Genomic DNA, 22,438 nt, shown 5'->3' on the forward strand with positions numbered 1-22,438 from the left:
ACGCAAATGTTCGCCAAGGATGCCCTTTTATAGATGAAGTTACAAACAGAAGACCAGCTGTGGGGCTATTTGGCTTCAAGCCTGGAGCCTGGGGAGAATACCGGTTTTGTTCCTTTGAATGATGTGTTCAGTCCATCAGCTTAAATGAATACAACATGGTAACACAATTTGTCAGGAGGCTCTGAGGGAAGAGAAAGAACTATCTAACCTCCCCAGAATTGGCACTAGGAGTCCCCATTGTTGGGTTCCCAGTTTGGGTGACTGTTTTAAAGCAGAAACAACATCTGGAGAAAAGGGCCAGGTGCCATAAAAAAAAAAAAAAAAAAATCCAGAGCCAATCTGTGACTTAGTGCTGTATGTTACCTAGCACACAGCCAGGGCATGGGGTGAGAGAGATGCATGAGAAGGGCTCCTATCCACCTACAGGGACCCCACACTCCTATCCCAAATACACTCCCTTGGAGGCTTTGACAGGACAGAGGAGAACAGCAGGAGAGAGGCCTGGGTATTGGTTGACAGCCTTGACTCAGACAACCTGGGTTCAGATCATAGCTGTGCCATTTACCTAAAACCTGAGCCTCCACTTTCTTATCTGTAAAACGGGAATAATTCCTATTTCCATGCACTATGAAGGCTGAATGGGATTTGGCTGTGAAGAAATGCTCAGTGCCTGGCTTATGGTGGCCATGAATCTTTACGAGCAGGGAGAACTAAAAGGAAGAGAGGGAGAGGGGAGGTCTGTAGGCTTGAAAGCCCTTGAAATAAGTCATCGATTCTGCTCCCCACTAATCCCCCAGCCCTTCAGCTCTGCCCCCAAGAATACCATCTTCTTCCACCACATTCTTCCCAAAGCTGAGCCTGGAGAAATGTTAGGGCTGTAATTATAGTAACCTGGATCTCAAAACCCAACTCACATCTCCCTCCTACCGGGTGTTTTGGCTGGGGCATTAAGACGTTCAGATGTCAGAGGATGAATAAAATAATAACTAGAGACGAGGCTAACATTTTCCGTTTTAATTTATGAGGACAAAGGTTGCCAAGAGCAAAAAGAAAAATTATATTTTGTCCTCCACGAGAGTATAACGGGGAAAGCCAGCAACAGAACGCACGTCTCAGGGGCAGCCTCTGCCCCACGATCCTTTACTGTCTCCAACTGAACCACATGCATTAAATAGGACAGCCTGCTTCCTACAACCTCCACCACAACCTCTCCAAAGGTTCTGGAAGTTTTGGAGCCCACACTCCTCAGGAATGGAGTGAAGGAGGCCCTAGATTTTCCATAACGTATCGAAGAGATGTCAACCTGACCCCAGCAGATATCTTGTTCTGTAGAAGGCAGGGAATGCAATGGCTAAGACAGTGATTTTCAGCCTCGGTTGGACATTGCAATCATCAGAGAAGCTGTCAAAAATTCTTATGCCCTGTCTGCACCCAGACCAGTGAAACCAGAATCTCTGGGCATAAGGCCCAGGCAGCAGTCTGTTTTAAAGTTTTCCAGGTGATTCCAAAGTGCAGCCAAGGTTTACAACCACTGGGCTAAGACTTTGGGCCTTGGAACCAGACCATCTGGGTTCGAACCCACTTTGATGCCACTTCTAATCTGTAGGGCCTTGGGCAAGCCACTTTACTGCTTTGTGCCTTAGTTCCCTCATTCATAAAATAAGGAAAATTCTAGTACCAATCTCACAGGGCTACGATCAGGATTAAAAGAGAGCATAGAAAAGGTGTTTTGCATAGTGGCTGGGACGTAATCTAAGTTGGGTAAATGTTAGCTGTGATGATGACAATCTTTCTGAATAATTATATCCGTTTCTAACTGCTAGAGAGGAACCCTGGTGGTGCAACGATTAAGTGCCTGGCTGCTCACTGAAAGGTTGGCAGTTTGAACCCATCCAGCAGCACTGCGGGAGAAAGACCTAGTGATCTGCTTCAGTAAAGATCGCAGCCAAGAAGACTCTATGGAGCAGTTCTACTCTGCAACACATGGGGTCCCCATGAGTCGGAATTGACTCAATGGCAATAGGTTTGATTGTTTGTTTTATGCAAGATGTTAACATTAAAGAAAGCTGGGTGAAGCTGTATGTACTACTTTTACAAATTTTCTGTCTAAAATTATCTCAGAATTAAAAGTTTGTGTGTGTGTGTGTGTGTGTGTTATTTTTTACGATGCTCTGTCTTTCAGCCCATCAGTGCCTCCCGTATACACACGGTCCAAATAATTTCCCTGAGCTTCTCATGGATGGCATGCTTCCTGCTGTTTGAATTTCACTACTTTCCCCCATGGACGACCCAGAGACACAGCAGCAGAGGGCGAGTCAGAGGACAGCTTCAGGATCAGATTGACCTGGGTTCAGCCTGCAGCTCCATCACCTGCCAGCTCACCCCCTAGGCTTTCCCTGGCTGACCACATCTTGTCATTTAGGTATCAGTTCAAATGTCTCCTCTTCAGAGAGGCCTTCTCTTTGCCCCCACCACCACCACAATCAATTTCTACCACATACCTGTTTTAATTCTTTAAGAACATTCACAAGGGGCCATTGTGGCACAATGGTTAAGTTCTCAGCTGCTAACAGAAAGGTTGGCTGTTTGAAACTACCCAGTAGCTCCGAAAGAGAAAGACCTGGAGATTTGCTTCCGCAAAGATTACAGCCAAGAAAACCCTAGTACGCTAAGAGTCAAAATCAGCTCGATGGCACCCAACAACATGAACGCTCACACTTTCTAAAACTTGTTTCATTTCCTGAAGGGTACTTACACCCCTAAAATGCTCTTGCTTCTATATCTGCTTTGTTATGAATTGTCTCCCAACCCTGACCCGCACCCTGACTCCAACCCTCCTGCCTCAGAACGTAAGCTTTTCAATCTGTCTTGTCCACCACTGATCATATCCTCAGCTCCTATCTGTACACCCTTGACCCAGCTTCCCTTAATGCTAACATCTTACATAACCATGGTACTATTATGGAAAGCTGGGTGAGAACCCTGGTGGCCGCTCAGCAAACATGACAAATGATGACTGGTGTGTCCCCCTCCTCTCTGTGGTTTTCTTTAGTATCTGGCTCAGGTCCTGCCCAGCACAGGCCTCATGTGCCCAGGTGAGGGCTGTGAACAGGATGAGGGCTCCATAACTTACTCGTAGAACTCTGCTGCTGGCGTGAACTTGTACTTGGAGTACTTGGTATGGTTGCCCAGCACAGAGCCATTGAGGAGCTTGGGGTCAGTGCAGTTGGGGCTGTTCCAGGCATGACCACAGTCAGTCCAGGGCAGACTGAAGGTGAAGGAGCAGAAGAGGTAGTAAAGCGACCAGGCAATGATGACGTTGTAGTAGAAGCCAACGTAGATGGCGATGAGGATCACGGCGTAGCCAACTCCTGCACGGGGGACAGAGAGGGGTCAGGCAGGGAGTCCCATCCCCAGGCCCAGCCCCAGAGCACCCTCTCCTGGGGAGTTGGCCCCAACCACTGCACTACTCAACCCCTAAAAAAAAAAGTTGGCATCGAGTTGATTCCAACTCATGGCGACCCCATGTATGTCAGAGAGAACTGTGCTCCATAGAGTTTTCAATGGCTGATTTTTTGGAAATAGATCGCCAGGCTTTTCTTCAGAGGCTCCTCCAGGTGGACTTGAACCTACAACCTTTTGGTTAGCGGCCAAGCGTGTTAAGCCCTTGACCACCCAGGACTCCTTTAGGAATTACCTTTAAGTAATTCTTAGAAGTTTGGGTGAGGCTAAGTCTTCTACTTCCTTGATCTGGCTGTGGGCACATCACTGAGGCCTGGCCAGGGTACTGCTTCCCCATAGCTATAGTGAGTGGTTTATAGATGAGCATATAACTCAGGTGAAACCAGTGAGAGTCTTTTCTGAGACCTTTAAAGAAGCTATTAAGATATAAGAGTTTGTTTGTTTTTGTTCATTATTAAACTTGGTAAGATTTAAGCCTGAAGTTGCTGGTTGACATCTATGCTAGCACTTGAGTAGAAGGTGCCTGAAAGAGATGTTAACACAGAATAAAACAGAGTTGAGACTTGGAGACAGAGAGATTCCTGATAACATTATACCAGCACCTGGATCGAACTGTAGCTGAAGCCAGACAGATACTCCTGGACTGTATTGCAACATAAGCCAATAAATTTGTTTTTGTATTTAAGTCAGTATGATATGGATTTCTGACGATTACATGAAAAACTCCTAACTACTACACAAGCTTTATAAGCTTCTTGTATCTACCACAAGGCTGAGTACACAGGAGATACTTAGAAGACACATGACAACTGAAAAGTGGCTCATGGGAGTCATGCTGGCCTTGCTGCCATCTGAGCCTAGTTCTCTAACTACTGCTTAGGAAATACCAACTCTTACTCCATGCCCTTCTCCCAGCTGTGTAGGGGCCAAGAAATGGCAGTTGTTAGGGCTACTGTCTCCAGATAGGCTCTAAATCCCAAATACAAAGACGGCCAAATACGCTTCATCTACGTCTCAATTGAAATTGACTCGTTGTGGCTATTGTATTAAAGATTATGAGGCAGCTTTCTGGCTGAGCAGGAAAGAACCCATGATCAATTTATCACGTTTGCCAGGTGAGTAAGAAAGGAGGGTAACGGTATGTGTGCTGTGTACTTCTGGCACTTCTAAAAGTATGTCCCATACAGAAAAAAACAGATTCTCTCTGGTCACTCAGCTGCTGGAACCCAGATTTCCAGACTTTTAGGCTAGTGCTCTTCCTGACATGCCAAATGTTCTCCAAACATACCTTTGAATGGTGGATGCTCCTGACCTTGTCGATCCCACAAGAGAGTTGGTCTGCCTCCAACTCCACCTTTGGAGTAGATTCTCCAGAGGCCCCAAGGAACCCCTTTTGAACAACCCTGACCTCCCCCAGGCTCTTTCTTTACCTTTGAAGAATGGGCAGATCTTCCACACGGTGGCTGCCCCCTCCCGGTTGTACTGACCCAGAGCCAGCTCCATGTAGAACAGGGGCATCCCAGCAATGATGAGGAACAGGGTGTATGGGATCAGGAAGGCACCTGGAGGACACAGAGGCAGGGCATCACCCTTCCACCCTGCCCAGCCTCAGGTCTGCCTCCCAGAGGGCTCAGATCAGAGCCTGCAAAAGCTTCAAGGGTCCTCACCCCTCTGCTCACCTAGCTTCCCCAGGGGTGTTTTGTGGCAGGTAAATAGGAGTTATGCAGAGCAATTAATACAAATAATCATAATAGTAATAACAGTAGTTGTAGTAATCATAGTAATAATCATTATCATAATAATGAAGTTCGATGATCAAATTAGTAAAATCTGAATGAAGCAATGCTAAATAGGTTTGTTTTCTGCAGGATTCTCTGAGCCACTGATACACAAATGGTTGCAGTAAAACTCTGTGAGGAAAACTGCAAATCTATTTACCAAATTCACTAAATACAAACCTTTTCTCTTACGGATCATCACTCTGGGGAATGCTAATCTAATCCAAACCTCCCTTTTACAAGTGAGAAAATTGAGGCTAAAGCGGAGGATGGAAGAGGCGTGGCCCAGAGGCAGAGTAGTCAGATGCTTCCAGTTGTCCCTCTTACAACAAAGACCCAAAACAACAAGTGAATTGATTATATATGACAATCTAGGAACCCTGAACATCAAAGGCAAAGTTGAGGAATTGGACTGAGTGGCAGGGGGAGGGAGAGACGGTTCAGAAACAGTGAGGTGTTGCCAGACCTGACCCAGCGGAAGCCAAATGGCATGTGTGGTGAGGTGGGCAGTGGTGTTCAGGATGCATTTTCCACTTCAGGAGAAACCAAGTGGAGGAGAGTCTGCTCAGCTCTCCAGAGCCAGTAAAAAGCAGCACTCAATTGCCAAAGATAAGTACATGCATTTAACCTACCGAATAGATCAAAAAACACCCTGTTTGGGAAGAATCTCTCTCCCATTTACCTGCTCCTTCCCCACTCTGCACCAGGTCCCAGGGTGGCTTCAGCGATTGTGTCCCCTGGGCTAGAAGTAGGACCCATCACACAAAATAAGCCATTCTCCTGGCCTTGGAGAGGGAACAAATTAACAACCAGGAAAAAATAATATGCCAGCTCCCCTAAGCCAGGAACTCAGGACAGGCACAGCTCCTTTGCCTAGACACAGGCATAAGGGGTCCACAGACTTCAAATGCCTTTCACCCCTGCATAGACCTGTGTGGGCCCATTTCAACAGCATAGACCCTCATTAGCACAGTACAACAGGGTACACACCTAAAGCCTAACTTCACTGTATCAGCTATATGGTGGAGTGGCAGGTTCATGACATTTGACGTCATTCTGCCCATTAGGCAGGGCCCTCACCTACCCACATCAGGGGCCTGAGGACTGGTGGCTCCACCCATGTCACCTAACCACCTGTGACAGGGGTCCAAGAATAAGTGGTGCCTCCCAGTCCTTACAGCCAACAGCACTGGGTACCCATAGTCCGGCTGCAAAAACCACCCACATAGGCACTCCAGGGAACAGTAACATGCTTTCCTCCCAGACACACAGGGGCAGCCATCAGTCCCCTGCCTTGCTCAGCACATCACCCCCTAATGCAGCCAGGTAGCTGTGCCTACTCCAATCATTCCTGCCGTCTAGGACTATAGGGGAGAGCCTATACCATACATGTGGTGACCTACTATCTGGACACCTAGGCAATCCATACAAGAAAAGTAAATGGACTCCTGGGCTCATGTACATAGTAACAGACCTAACCACCTGGTGACAGGACACTGGAGCTTCAAAGATGCCAATAATCAAACTAGCTCACATGAGCAGCCTATTTAGGCATATCAAAATAAAACAAGAAGCCAGGACACAGTAAGCAAATACAAAATGAATAAATATAATAACTTACTGATGGCTCGGAGACAACAGTCAATATCAAATCACATAAAGAGGTAGATCATGATGGCTTCAGCAAGCTCCCAAAACAAAGAATCAAGAAATCTTCCAGAGGAAGAGAACTACTTGTAATTACCGGAGGCAGAACACAAAAGATTAATATACAGAACTCTTCAAGAGATCAGGAAGGAGATCATTCAAAATACAGAACAAGCCAAAGAACACATAGACAAAGAAATAGAGGGACTTAAGAAGATTATAGAAGAGCACAATGACAAATTTAACAGGCTGCAAGAATCCATAGAGAGACAGCAAACAGAAATCCAGAAGATTAACAATAAAATTTCAGAATTAGACATCTCAATAGAAAGTCATAGGAGCAGAATTGAGGCAATGGAAGTCAGAATTAGTGAGATTGAAGATAAAGCACTTGACACCAACTTATCTGAGGAAAAATCAGATAAAACAATTCAAAAGAAATGAAGAAACCCTAAGAATTACGTGGGACTCTATCAAGAGGAATAACCTATGAGTGACTGGAGTACCAGAACGGGGAGGTAACAGAAAATACAGAGAGAATTGTTGAAGATTTGTTGGCAGGAAACTTCCCTGATATCATAAAAGATGAAAAGGTATCTATCCAAGATGCTCATCAAACCCCACACAAGGTATATCCCAAAAGAAAGTCACCAAGACATATTATAATCAAACGAGTCAAAATCAAAGATAAAGAGAGAATTTTAAGAGCAGCTAGGGATAAATGAAAAGTCTTCTAGAAAGGAGAGTCAATAAGACTAAACTTGGGCTACTCAGCAGAAACCATGCAGGCAAGAAGGCAATGGAATGACATATATAAAGCCTTGAAAGAAAATAATTGCCAGTGAAGAATTATATATCCAGCAAAACTGTCTCTCAAATATGATGGTGAAATTGGGGCATTTCCAGATGAACAGAAGTTTAGGGAATTTGCAAAAATGAAACCAAAATTACAAGAAATACTAAAGGAAGTCCTCCGGTTAGAAAATCAATAACATCAGATAACAAACCAAGACTAGAACACAGGACAGAGCAACCAGATATAAACCCAGATAGGGAAGTCATAAAAATTAATCAAATCAAAAACACTGAAAATAGGGAAACAGAGACATCAGTATGTAAAAGATGACAACATTAAAACAAACAAAAAAAGGATTAAAAAATGTAGTCATAGATCTTCCATATGGAGAGGAAGTTGAGGCGATATAAAGAAATAAAACATTGGTTTAAACTTAGAAATATAGGGGTAAATATTAAGGTAACCAACTGCAAAGGAAACCAACAATCTTACACATCAAAATAAAAAACAAGAAAAACATAAAGACTCAGCAAATACAAAATCAACAACAATGAAAAAGATGAAAAGAAAATACATAAAGAAAAACAACTCAGTACAGAAAATTAAATGGAACAAAGAAACTGTCAACAACACAAAAAAAGACATCAAAATGATAGCACTAAACACATACCTATCAATAATTATGCTAAATGTGAATGGACTGAATGCACCAGTAAAGAGACAGAGAGTGGCAGAATGGATTAAAAAAACGTGATCCGTGTATATGCTGCCTACAAGAGACACACCTTAGACTTAGAGACACAAACAAACTAAAACTCAAAGGATGAAAAAAATATATCAAACAACAATAAAAAGAGTAGGAGTGGCAATATTAATCTCTGACAAAATAGACTTTAAAGTAAAATCCACCACAAAGGATTAAGAAGGATGCTATATAGTGATTAAAGGATCAATACACCAGGAGGACATAACCATAAAAATCTTTACACACCCAGTGACAGGGCTCCAAAATACATGAAACAAACTCTAACGGCATTGAAAAGAGAGACAGACCAGCTCCACAATAATAGTTGGAGACTTCAACACACCACTTTTGGTGAAGGACAGAACATCCAGAATGAAGCTCAACAAAGGCGTGGAAGAGCTAAATGCTGCAATCAACCAACTTGATCTCATAGACATATAGAGAACACTCCACCCAACAGGAGACAAGTATACTTTCTTTTTCAAAGCACATGGAACATTATCCAGAACAGACAACCTATTAGGCCATAAGGCAAGCCTTAACAGAATCCAAAGCATCAAAATATTACAAAGTATCTTTTCTGATCATAAAGCCATAAAAGTGGAAATCAATAACAGAAAAAGCAAGCAAAAAAATCAAACACATGGAAACTGAACAACACCTTGCTCAAAAACTATTGAGTTATAGAAGAAATTAAGGATAGGATAAAGAAATTCACAGAATCAAAATGAAAATGAAAACACATCCTACCAGAACCTTTGGGACACAGTAAAAGCAGTGCTCAGAGGTCAATTTATAGCAATAAATGCACAATCCAAAAAGTAGAAAGGGCCAAAATCAAAATACTAACCCTACAACTTGAACAAATAAAAAGAGCAGCAAAAGGAGCCCTCAGGCACCAGAAGAAAGTAAATACTAAATATTAGAGCAAAGCTAAATGAAGTATAGAAAAACAACTGCGTTAACAAGACCAAAACTGGTTCTTTGAAAAGATCAACAAAATCGATAAACCATTGGTCAAACTGACAAAAGAAAAACAGGACAGGAAGCAAATAACCTGAATAAGAAATGAGAAGGGTGATATCACAACATACCCAACTGAAATTAAAGAATCATAACAGAATACTATGAAAAATTGTACTCTAATGAGTTTGAAAACCTGGAGGAAATGTACAAATTTCTAGAAACACACTACCTACTTAAACTAACACAAACAGAGATATAACAACTAAATAAACCTATAACAAAAGAGCTTAAAAAGGTAATTAAAAACCTCCCCCACAAAAAAAAGTCCTAGCCCTGAGGTTTCACTGGAGAATTCTACCAAGCTTTCAGAGAAAAGTTAACACCACTACTACTAAAAGTATTTCAGAGCATAGAAAAGGATGGAACACTCCCAAACTCACTCTGTGAAGCCAGCATAACTCTGATACCAAAACCAGGTAAAGATACCACAAAAAAAGAAAATTACAGGCCAGTATCAATCATGAGCATAGATGGAAAAATCCTAGCCAATAGAATTCAACAACATATCAAAAAAATAATTCACCATGAGCAAGTGAGATTTATACCAGGTATGCAGGGATGGTTCAACATTAGAAAATCAATCAATGTAATCCATCACATACATAAAACAAAAGACAAGAACCACATGATCTTATCAATTGATGCAGAAAAGGCATTTGGCAAAGTCCAACACCCATTCATGATAAAAACTCTCAGCAAAATAGAAATAGAAAGGAAATTCCTCAACATAATAAAGGGCGTTTATACAAAGCCAACAGCCAACATCATCCTAAATGGAGAGAGTTTGAAAGCATTCCCCTTGAGAACGGTAACCACACAAGGATGCCCTTTATCACTACTCTTATTCAATATTGTGCTGGAGGTCCTAGCCAGAATAATTAGACTAGAAAAAAAAAAGGCATCCAAATTGGTAAGGAAGAAGTAAAAGTATCTCTATTTGTAGATGATATGATCTTATACACAGAAAACGCCAAAGACTCCACAAGAAAACTGCTGGAACTAATAGAAGATTTCAGCAAAGTATCAGGATACAAGATAAACATACGAAAATCAGTTGGATTCCTCTACACCAACAAAGAGAACTTCGAAGAGCAAATTATCAAATTAATACCATTTACGATAGCCCCCAAGAAAGTAAAATACTTAGGAATAAATCTAACCAGAGACGTAAAAGACCTATACAATGAAAACTACAAGACACTACTGCAAGAAACCAAGAGATCTACATAAGTAGAAAAACATACCTTGCTCATGGATAGGAAGACTCAACCTTGTGAAAATGTCTATTCTACGCAAAGTGATCTACAGATACAATGTAATCCCGATCCAAATTCCAATGGCATTTTTTAATGAGATGGAGAAACAAATCACCAACTTCATATGGAAAGGGAAGAGGCCCTGGATAAGTAAAGCATTACTGAAGAAGAAGAACAAAGTGGGAGGCCTCACACTACCTGATTTTAGAACCTATTATACCACCACGGTAGTCAAAACAGCCTGGTACTGGTACAACAACAGATACATAGACCAATGGAACAGAATTGAGAATCCAGATGTAAATTTATCCACCTATGAGGAGCTGATATTTGACAAAACCCCAAAGTCCATTAATTGGGATAAAGACAGTGTCTTTAACAAATTGTGCTCGTGTAACTGGATATTTACCTGCAAAACAGTGAAGCAAGACCCATACTTCAAACCATGCCCAAAAGCTAACTCAAAATGGATCAAAACCTAAATACAAAATCAAAAACGATAAAGATCATGGAAGAAAAAATAGGGACAATGCTAGCAGCCCGAATACATGGCATAAACAGAATAAAAAACATCACTAACAATGTACAAACACCAGAAGAGAAACTAGATAACTGGGAGCTCCTAAAAATCAAACACTTACGTTCATCAAAAGACTTCACGAAAAGAGTAGAAAGACAACCTACAGACTGGGAGAAAATTTTTGGCTATGACAAATCCGATCAGCGTCTAATCTCTAAAATCTACAAGATACTGCAAAACCTCAACAACAAGAAGACAAATAACCCAATGAAAAAATGGGCAAAGGATGTGAACATTTACTCCACCAAAGAAGACATTCAGGTGGCAACCAGATACATGAGGAAATGCTCGGGATCATTAGCCTTTAGAGGAACACAAATCAAAACTACAATGAGATTTCATCTCAACCCAACAAGGTTACCATTAATCAAAAAAACACAAAATAATAAATGTTGGAGAGGTTGCGAAGACACTGGAACACTTATACACTGCTGGTGGGAATGTAAAATGGTACAACCACTTTGGAAATCGATTTGGCGCTTCCTTAAAAAGCTAGAAGTACCATACCATCCAGCAATCCCACTTCTTGGAATATATCCTAGAGAAATAAGAGCTGTCACACAAATAGATATATGCACAACCATGTTCACTGCAGCACTTTTCACAATACCAAAAAGATAGAAACAACCTAGATGCCCATCAACAGATGAATGGAGAAACAAATTATGGTATATTCACACAATGGAATACTACACAACAATAAAGAACAACGATGAATCATCGAAACATCTCATAACATGGATGAATCTGGAAGGCATTATGCTGAGTGAAATTAGTCAATGGCAAAAGGACAAATATTGTATGAGACCTCTATTGTAAGAACTGAAAAAATGGTTTAAATACAGAGGAAAACATTCTTTGATGGTTACGAGGGTTGGGAGATTGGGAGGGGGTAATCACCAACTAGATAGTAGATAAGAACTATCTTAGGTGAAGGGATGGACAACAAACAATACACAGTAAGTCAGCACAACTGGACTAAACCAAAAGCTAAGAAGTTTCCTGAATACAACCAAACACTTCAAAGGACAGAGTAGCAGGGGCAGGGATCTGGGAACCATGGTTTCAGAGGACATCTAGGTCAATTGGCATAACAAAGTTTATTAAGCAAATGTTCTGCATCCCACTTTGGTGAGTGGTGTCTGGGGTCTTCAAAGCTAGTGAGTGGCCATCTAAGATACATCAATTGGTCCCAACCCACTGGGAGCAAAGGAGAATGAAGAACACCAAAGACACAGAGAAAATATTAGTCCAAGAGACAGAAAGGGCCACATAAAACAGAGACTCCATCAGCCTGAGACAAGAAGAACTAGATGATGCCCAACTACCACCAATGACCGCCCTGACAGAACACAACAGAGAGTCTCTGATGGAGCAAGAGAAAAGTAGGGTGTAGAACTCAAATTCTAGTAAAAAGACCAGACTTAATGGTTTGACTGAGACTGGAGGAACCCCGGAAGACATGGCCCCCGGACTCTCTGTTAGCCCAGAACTAAAACCATTCCCGAAGCCAACTCTTCAGACAAAGATTAGACTGGACTATGGGACATACAATGATACACATGAAGAGAGTGCTTCTTAGCTCAAGGAGACACAGGAGACTAAACGGGCGAGATGAGAAGGCAAAAGGGGACAGGAGCTGGTTGAATGGACACGAAAAATTCAGGGTGGAAAGGAGTGTGCTGTCACGTTATACGGGGAGCAGCTAGGGTCACATAGCAATGTGTGTATAAATTTTTGTATGAGAAACTTTCACTTAAAGCACAATAAAAAAGAAAAGGGACGGAATGCCTGTGGGCTGAAGCTCAGGAAGGGGGGGGTGGTCCAGGCCTGGTGGGCATGGTGAGTACTTGAGGGGGAGGGGGTGTGACCTGGGAGAGGACTCCAGGAAGGAGAAGAGGTCCCCTGAGACCTACCTCGACCAGCCTCCCAGTCTGTTGAGGGTAAGAATCCACAAACTGAATTCTGGCCACACCCTGATATACCCAAAAAGTGGAAACGCACAAACTTTTCCCTTAGTGCCCGTGGTTCAGCTGAGGGCTGTCACTATCCGAGGCTTTCACCAGAGTCCCAAGACAACCTTGGCCAATGCCCCAGATGGCCAGATTTGCCCCCTAAGAAGCCCCAATGGCAAAGCAGAGAGCAGGGTGCAAGAGAGGGCGAGATTTCAGGCAGGAGACAGGGTCCTCCCAGCAGGCCTGCGTGAACATCTGCCAGGCTGGGGCAAAAGCAGCAGAAGGCCCCTCACAGCGCACATCTAGAGATTCAAAGACAACAAATCAAGCCACAGGCTGTTAAATTAAACACGTCCCATCTTCCGACCCTGAGAAGTAGAACTTTGCAATGGTTCTATTATAAAGTTCAGACTGAAACTCCTCAGCTCTGAGTGTTCTGTGCTGGAGTCTGGCCGCTCAGGGCGAGCCCCTGCCTCTCCCCTCCTCCCCTGCTCAGCTCCAGCCAGCCTTGTGAGAGGTCTTTGGACATGCGCGTGAACTCTTCGCCCACATGTCTAAGCTCTGTCCATAGTCCCTGCCAACAAGGGGGTCCCAGCCTTCCCTCAGGTCTGGGGGTGCCACCCACAGCTCAGTCCAACAGTAAGGAAGAGGGACCAAGCAAGAGGCCCACACAGGGAATTCCAGAATGGGTACCTGGAGCATGGTGGTGGGGGTGTGCATGCCGGGTTGGCAGGCCCTCTTTGTCCCAAGGACTCCTGGCCTCCAAGGGGAGGGTGTGGCTGGAGCAGGGCTCTCTAAAGCTCAGGCCCAGAGCAGCTTGCATCTAAAGGCTAACCCCCAACCCCCGGCCCTGCTACTTATGGCCATGTGACCTTAGACAGAGATAACCCCACGAGCATTATTGTTGTTAGGTGCCATTGAGTCGATTTTCGATTCATAGCTACCCCAGGTGACAGAGTAGAACTGCCCCATTGGGTTTTCTTGACTATAATCTTTACGGGAGCAGGTGACCAGGTCTTTTATGCATGGAGCTGCTGGGTGGGTTTGAACAGCCAACCTTTCGGTTAACAGCAGCACTTGACCATTGCCTGCCTCACTGCTGTGCTGTGATGATTAGAGATAATGTGGTGAAGTACCTGGCACTTAGCAGGTGCTCTGTAAGCGGGTAAGTGGCTGTCCTGTCATCATACATGGGGCAGATGAGAAGCACCTTTGTAAACCGGGAACTGCAAGTCAAGGAGTGCCTGTGTGGCCAAATGGGGCAGGCCCCTCCCGGACCACCACTGTGAACACCTGCTGGAGGCTCGCCTGTGAGGAAGGGCGATGAGGCAGTCCCTCAGTCTCCTCATCTGCCTGTCTCAAGTGGGGCCGGCAACTCTCCCCGTGTCCAAACCAGACTGCCGACCACAGCAAGAGCAGGACGGAGTCCCCCAGACTACGGCCAGCCCATGTTCACGTCTGTGGTGCCACCCAAATCCTCCTTCAGGAATGAAGGACTTATTCCCCCAGCTGTGGGGGTACTACCGGTACAAGGCCCTCAGTTATCAGCTGAAGCAAGATGCTTCATCCAAAGCCACATCCTGGATCCAACGATACATCAACACTGGGCATAAAGTCCCAGCCGCCTAACCCCAGCTCAGGACAAGTCCGAAGGGCCACTCAGAGCTCCCCATGGGGACGTGGGGACATCTACAGCTTTGTTGATGGCGCCTGGCAGCCCAGCGTCCCCCTCTGCCCCATCCTGCTTTCTCCCCTTCCCTAAATCTCTCCCCTGCAGCCTCCACCTCCTTACTTCCATCCTTTGGGCCATGGAGAACAAAATAAACCAGTCTTTTTCTCAAGCAATTCTTTACGTATTTGGTGTTAGTTGTAGAGTCCCCTCAGAACCTTTGAGCAGCTGGCTTCCTGTGGCCATTTCTGTAGGGAAACACTCCAGTTCCTATAGTAGGCCAACCCCTGATCATTCCAGCTCGGCAACACAAAGTGGGTGGCTGAGCCATGGGATGCCAACTCATGTTTCCTCCTCCCCAAGAGTGATCGCCTCCTTGGGGCCTTCACTGACCACGGTGGCCCCGGCCCACTGGCATCAGGGTCCTGTAACCTCAGGTCTTACATCCATCTCCTCCCTTCATTCCCTGCACCTCCACGAGACCAGCAGGAGCATCTGCATAAGCCTTTGCACAAGTTCCTGGCATTAAGGAGGGAATTCCACACAAAACTTGAGAACTGGCTTTTCTGGCCCACCAGGGGTCACTCCCTCACCTTCACCGTGGGTCGCTCCAGCTGAGCTCTGGGCCTGAGCTCTGGGCCTGGGAACACCCCAGGCAGGAAACACACCCACCTCTATGCCAGATTAAACCTAGCTTTCCTAAGGAGGGCAATGGGGCAATGGGGCTCAGTGGTTAAGGCTGCTAACCAAAAGGTCGGCAGTTCGAATCCACCAGCTGCTCCTTGGAAACCCTATGGAGCAGTTCTACTCTGTCCCACAGGGTAGCTGTGAGTCAAAATCAACTCAATGGCAACGGGTATGGTTTTTCGTTTTTGGTTTAGTGTTGGAGCTCCCATCTCCTCAAGCGACAATTCTTCTGCTGTCAACTTCGGAGGATGTGACTTGATTTTATCAATGAAATGAAGCTGGAGATTTCCTTATAGTTCTTAAAAGGCTCTGGTGTCACAGCTCTCATCCTGGTCTCCTTAAGGGGAATAAATTAGAGGGTGTTTTGTATGCTCAGAACTACATTATAGAGAGCAATATTAGCCACACAAAACAGAGTGGGACCTCTCCTCCCTCATTTGGGATATAATACCTCCAATAACAGAACCTAAAATGACATTAAAAACCCATTGAGTCAATTCCAACTCACAGCAACCTCATAGGGTTTCCAAGGTTGTAAACCTCTACGGAAGCAGGTCGCCACATCTTTCTCCAGAGGGGACGCTGGTGGTTTCGAACCACCGACCTTTCAGTTAGCAGTCAAGCGCTTTAACCGCTGTGCCACCAGGGCTCCTCAAGATGACATTAATTTTTAGGATATCTACCATAGACTCTGAAGTCCGTAAAGGCAGGGGATGCCTTTTGTTCATCTCTATATTCGTGGCCTATGACAGACATTTAGTAAGGGTTTTTTGGTCAAATAAACGGATCCCCGGTGGTGACTCACATGAGGGTGCAGCTCATAAAAATCCCGGGGCCTTGCTCCACTTGTGCTGTGGCTAATCCTTACTGATGCAGTTGGGTTTGGGACTGCAGGGCAGGATGTAACGTTTATCCCTATTCAATCCCATCTGGTTGGGAAAAGCCTCTCTAGCTCCTTTTGTTCTGCTGGGAACAATGGGCCAAATCATGCTGGTGACCCAGATCAAGGTCCCAGCTGCGGCCCCAGAGGGCAGCCTCATTCCTGCAAAGTGGTGAGCAAACTTGTCAGCCAGACCCCACGCCAGCTGGCTGGTGCGTGTGCGTCTGAGCTGACATTTGATGTCAGGCTTGGCAAGCTCCAGGGGGTAGCCAGGCCAGATGTGGGGGCCCTGAGTTTGGAAGCTCTGCACCAGCCACGCAAAGTACTTTGGCTAAGAGAGTTCCCAAAGGGCTGTTCAAGAGCCAGAGACCCAGGATCTCACGGACCCTCATCACTTCCCACGCAGAAATGTTAATCCCCATTTTCCAGTGAGGAAACTACAGTGAGACAAGGTTGCTGTCGTTAAACGCAAACCAACCACATTGCTGTCAAGTCAATTCAGACTCATAGCGACCTTGTAGGACGGAGCAGAACTGCCCCATGGGTTTTCCAAAGCTGTAAATCTTTACAGAAGCAGACTGCTACATCTTTCTCCCTTAGAGAAGCTGGTGAGTTTGAACCGCTGACCTTTTGGTTAGCAACTGAGTGCTTAACCACTGCACCTCCTTGTGAGCTGCTGTCAAGTCAGCCCTTGACTCATGGGAATTCCATGCACAATGGATTCAGACCATTGTGATCCACGGGGTTTTCCATGGCTGATTTTCAGAAGTAGATCGCCAGGCCTTTCTTCCTATTCCACCTTAGGCTGGAAGCTCTGCTGAAACCTGTTCAGCATCATAGCAACATGCAGGCCTCTACTGGCAGATGGGTGGTAGCTGTGCATGAGGTGCACTGGTGGGGAATTGAACCCAGGTCTCCTGCACAGAAGATGAGAATTCTATCACTGAATGACCACTGCCCTCTGAGACCAGGTTAGGTTGCCAGAATACGGAGCTCTCGATTCCTGAGACAGTGCTCTTTCCGGCACACTAGGGTCCCAGGTCCCGATGTGATTACTTGCCAGCCTTACTTCCGTTCATCCATTTTCTCCCAGAATAAAGTCTGCTCCCTCTGAAATCAGGACCCTGCCTCCCACTCCTGGGTCTACCTGTTGTCATTATTATTCAACAATAACAATAATAGTAACAACTACATTTATTGAGCCCCTACTACGTGCCAGACACTGTTTTGAGTACTTGTGATGATCTTCTCTGATGTCACACCCCTGTGCCAGGAAGGGGCTGTTATTCTTGTTTTATGCACAGGAAAAGATGAGTGACTTGTCCAAGGCCACGTTTCCAGGGAGTGTAGGACTGAGATTCAAAGCCCATCTGTCTGAAAGTCAAGGCCATAGTCTCGCCATGAGGCACAGCTCAGAGCTGTCAGCAGGACACCTCTCAAAGAGAAGCAGCCATTTGCTAGGAAGAATCCAGACTGGCCTCTTCCCTGGCAGGGAGGCAGATGTGGGGACCCCATCAATCTGACCCCCGAGATCCCAACCAGGGATGAGCACACGCCAGGCCTGAGACCACAGTTGCAGAGGGGAAAATCTACATCCCTGGAAACAGCCCCACCGCCCGCTAAAGCAGATTGTTTGAGAAGGTACTTAGCAAAGCCCCGCAAGAGAGTCCTTCCCCGCGGCCCATGCATCCCTGCGGCTGGCCTTCAGGAAGATGTTTAGGCAGGCTGATCTTTCCCAGTAATTCATTCAGAAAATATTAGCCGGGGGCCTGAATTATTGGCACCTTCATCATTTCAAAATATCCTCCAGTCCGGGCCAGCGTGTGGACAACCGGACTTGGAGAGGTTGCCATGTTAATCCTGGCACCAGCAGAGCACGCAGACGTGTTAAATATCAGGGCAGCCAGGGCCTGGCTCTGGGGCCGCGATGAGACAGGGCATAGGAGAAGGATGGATCTCGGGGTCATCTAAGCTCACCTCCAGCCGCAGCAGGGAACTCGGGCTCAGAGAAGGGCTGTGCCATGCCCAAGATCACACAGTGAGCGGCAGGGATGGGATTCGAATTTGGGTCTTTTGGCTGCTTCCATAGTTGTAGAATACCCGCCTGCATGCCTGCTTGCCCATCTCTGGGGCTCACTTCAGACTTGCTGGGGGAGAGTTGATCCACAGGGAGCAGCCAGGAGACCCCAGCAGAAATGCAGGCCAGAGGGAACCAACAGAGCATCCCACAAGAGGGGTGAGGGGTAAGTTAGAAAAGGAACTGCCTCATATTCTGAGATGTGGCTGCACTGCTCCCCTCAACACACCAACCATGGACATCCTAGCCAGAAATGGAAATTCACTGATGTAACATCCCCATGCCTTAGCCTGGCATTCAAGGCCTCCACAGCCCGTCCCCAACTTGCCTCTGCACCCTTATCTCTCCAGGCTCGCCCTCCAGCCAGCCTATGGCGCCTCTCCCTGAGACGATCCCACAGGCACTCCTGCTGGCCGGGGCATGACTGGAATAGCTTTCCCTCCCCCGCAGCTTGTCCATGCCCTTCCATCCTGATGCGCTAACTCCAAGCACAGCCCACCTCCCACCAAGTCCTTCCTGACCAGCCCCTCCTCAGGCCATTAGAGCCCGTGTCACCTCTCCCACCCATTTCGCACATCATCATTAGCGTGTTAACACAAAGCAGCAGTGATGCATCAGCGCTTCAATCCTCACAACAACCCTCGGAGCTGGGCACCATTATCTCCATTTCACAGATGAGGAAACTGAGGCCCAGAGAGCTGCCCAAAGTCACACAGCCAGGGACTGGAACCCAGGGCCATCTAACTCCACAGTCAAGCCTCCTAACCTGCAGATTCAACTGACAACCAGGGACATGGGGTCAGCTGTGAGATGCTTCATTCCGTTAGTTACCACTGGGTGTTTATGCTATTGTTTCCAGATATGGCATCAGGTCTTCAAGGGCTAGGACCATTTCATTCATTCATTCAACAGAAATTTGTTGGGCACCTTCTATCCAATTCCTAGGACCAGACCTTCCCCTGGGCAGGAGAAATACAAGGATAAAAAGCCACAGTCTCTGCCCTCAAAGTGTCTAGCCTATTTGGGAGATAGTTCTGCAAAGAAACAAAGGACCGAACAATTCAGCATGGGCTATGTGCAGGGCTAGGAGTCTCGGAGAGGGAGCTTCCAGCCAACATCACCAACAAATTGGAAGCTGTGACAAATTTGCTCTGTTTTTGTGTCTCTCCCCACGTTCAGCAGGTGCTCCTATCCGTATTGGTGGCAATGGCCAGGTGAGCCCACAGTATCAGCGGAAGCCCCCGCGGACGGACGTGCTGACTGGCTATCTGGGGTGCTTTTCATTTCAGCAAACACTATAACAATGAGAATGCCTTGTGGCAGCATGACAATGAGGACCTGCAGGTGATTAACACTGTCCTGGCAGGCAGAAGTGGTGGCTCATACATCTTGGTAACCCCGCAGAGCCTAGCACGGTGCCTCACGCAGAGAGGAGCCAGACAAATATTGCTGATTAATGAAAGTGCACTCAGCTGTCTAGGGACCAGCAGTCTGGGGCGGTCACTAAGGACATGCTGGATGGTGCATCTTAAGGTCTGTCATCTGTCTGTCATTCATCATCTCCCTGCCTGCTCAAAATATGTAGAATCTGTATATCCTCCCTCCTCAGGTCCAAGGGGCCAGGATGCTGCAGTCTGACCAGGAACCCTTGAGAAGCTGCCGGGGCCAAACGTGGCCAAGTTGCCCGGCTGGATGGTCTGTTTCTCACCTTTCTCTCTATGCCGGTGCCCATCCTGGGCTGCAGAGGAGCAAACGGCCCCAGGGATCAGCCCCCAACCCTAGATTCTGCAGAAACTCAGGACTACTGTCCCAGCCACTTGTCGCAGAGTATCTGACAGTGACCTGTCTCGGGAGGTGCCAAAAGAGATCACGAACATAAACCCTCATCTGTCGGCTCCAATCTAGGTCTGAGAGAGAGACCTAAATGCTTCCTTACACTCTGCTCAGAGCCACCTGCTCCCCATAATGACCCCTTTGCAAACGCCAGGCATTGGCCATCCCAGAGCAAGTGTCTAGAGTACACATCCAAGTAGACAGCTATGAAGCTCAGACCCTCTGGGACAAGGTCATGAGCTTTCCCTGTGGCCAGCTCCTTGCCCTCCCTCCCTCTGACTTCTCTGCAGTCCTGAGTCAGAGCCACTGCTGGGCAGGACAGCACAGTGGACAGAGAGAGGTTTCCAGAGCTGGGCTCCCCTTCTCCAACCTGTTTCTCTAAAAGGACACTTTCCGGGCTCTCTGCAGGGCACCCCTGTACTCATCCCAGTAAAGGTGGCAGGACATGGTGGTTTGGACACCCTTAGGAACAAAGCCCCTCAAGGAGCAGCTAGGGCCTAGGACCCAGCATCCTGACCTCTGGGCTGCTTCTCCCAGGGCTCTACCCTATTCTCCCCCATGACTGAGGTGTAGGAGATCTCTAGGCTCTCACCCCAGGGCAGGTGGGTAATCTGGGACCACCTCACAGCAGGGACAGGTGGGGGGAGCTTGGTGGCTCCACGAAGGTCTTCTCCAGGCCCCTCTCCTACCCGACCCTGCAATGCGGCTACTACCTGAGGCGGTGGCAGTATCACCCCAATCACCCAGGCCTCCCCCCGAAGGACCAGGCCAGCTCTTGGTACCTATTGACCCAATCCCACCTAGACTGTGGGCTCTGGCCCCTCCATGCACACAACTGCCCACTTGACAGTGGAGTTCTCTCTCTGTGACTCTGCCCCTGAGTCTCTGACCCCAACAGTTCAGGGCCTCCCCTCAGGCACCTTCAAGAACCCAAGTCCTCTATCCCCTCTTACCCCAAGGCTCAGAGTGCTGGACTGAGGGTCCCCGTGTCCCTGGTTGTCATGTCCCCCGCCCTTCCGACGCCCTTTCAAGAGCTCTCCAAATCTCCATCTCCTTTCTTGCAGACCATGAAAAGGTCAGTGATCTTCACGCAGCTTGGTGACCCAGATTCTGTCCTTCCACCCATACGCCTAGCACTGTCCACGGTCTTGCCCCATCTCTGCTCTTCCCCCCGGGAACTTTTTCCATGAGCCCTGTCCAGTCCCTTTGTGCGCCCCCGCCTTGCGCCTAGTGCTTCCCAGCTCCTCTCTCTGCCACCACTGCGGACCGGTAGTATCCCAAGGCTAATCCCCAGCCCGTTCGGGCGCTCACCGCCGCCGTTCTTGTAGCAGAGGTACGGGAAGCGCCACACGTTGGCCAGGTCCACCGCGAAGCCGACCACAGACAGCAGGAAGTCGATCTTCTTGCCCCAGGTCTCCCGGGGCTGTGCGTCGCCGCCGCGGGGCGCCAGGACGCACTGGACGCCGTTGCGCTCCTTCACCACCACCAGCTCCGCCGCTTTGCGCCCCCGCAGGGGCTGCTCGGGAAAGGGTTCAGCCTCGCAGATTTCCGGCTGCACCTGCGGGTTCATCCGCGCCAGGAGCATGGGTGCGGTTGGTGAAAGGGACTTGAGCGGGACTGGAGACTCTAAAGCCTGTTTGGATAAAAGGAAAAGAAGTGGTCACTGGGTCGTTCCGCACTTCCTGGGCTTCCTGAGACCTCCTGGGAAGCGCTGGGAACACTGGGATCAGCGCGCTCTTAGCGGACTCAGGGTTTCCAGAAAAAGCGAGCGTCTGCTGGAAAATTTTGGAAATGGAGTTTGTGGTTCGCCAGACTGGGACAGGACTCAGCTGGAGACCGCTGAGCGGTGCTCTCGTTCATTCCCCCGCTCTCTCCCGCCCTCAAACGGCGGGGTTTGGACGTGCCGAGACTGAGGTTTCCCAGGGTGACAAGTGCCGGGTTCAGCTCGCCGGCACCCGGAACTCGGGTCGGCGCCTCCTCCGACAGCCTAAGGAGCCTCCCCGAACACTTAGACCTCTACGCTTCAAACTCGCTGGCACTCTAGCTC

At 47.2% G+C, this 22,438-nt stretch overlaps 1 protein-coding gene across 1 annotated transcript in view; it reads right to left on the reverse strand.

Annotated features, from left to right (window-relative positions):
- SLC6A2 (solute carrier family 6 member 2) overlaps positions 1–22,234 on the reverse strand; it is a 44,977-nt gene extending 22,743 nt beyond the window's left edge. The window contains exons 1-3 of the mRNA XM_004371576.1: positions 21,703–22,234; positions 4,893–5,024; positions 3,134–3,371 (exon numbers count right to left, since the gene is read on the reverse strand). Coding sequence (XP_004371633.1) covers positions 3,134–3,371; positions 4,893–5,024; positions 21,703–21,976 — 644 coding nt within the window. The 5' untranslated portion in view covers positions 21,977–22,234. The remainder of the gene's footprint in view (positions 1–3,133; positions 3,372–4,892; positions 5,025–21,702) is intronic.
- Positions 22,235–22,438: the final 204 nt, after the last annotated feature.

This window comes from Trichechus manatus, unplaced genomic scaffold (assembly GCF_000243295.1).
Source record: "Trichechus manatus latirostris isolate Lorelei unplaced genomic scaffold, TriManLat1.0 scaffold00014, whole genome shotgun sequence".
Taxonomy (NCBI): Eukaryota; Metazoa; Chordata; class Mammalia; order Sirenia; family Trichechidae; genus Trichechus; species Trichechus manatus.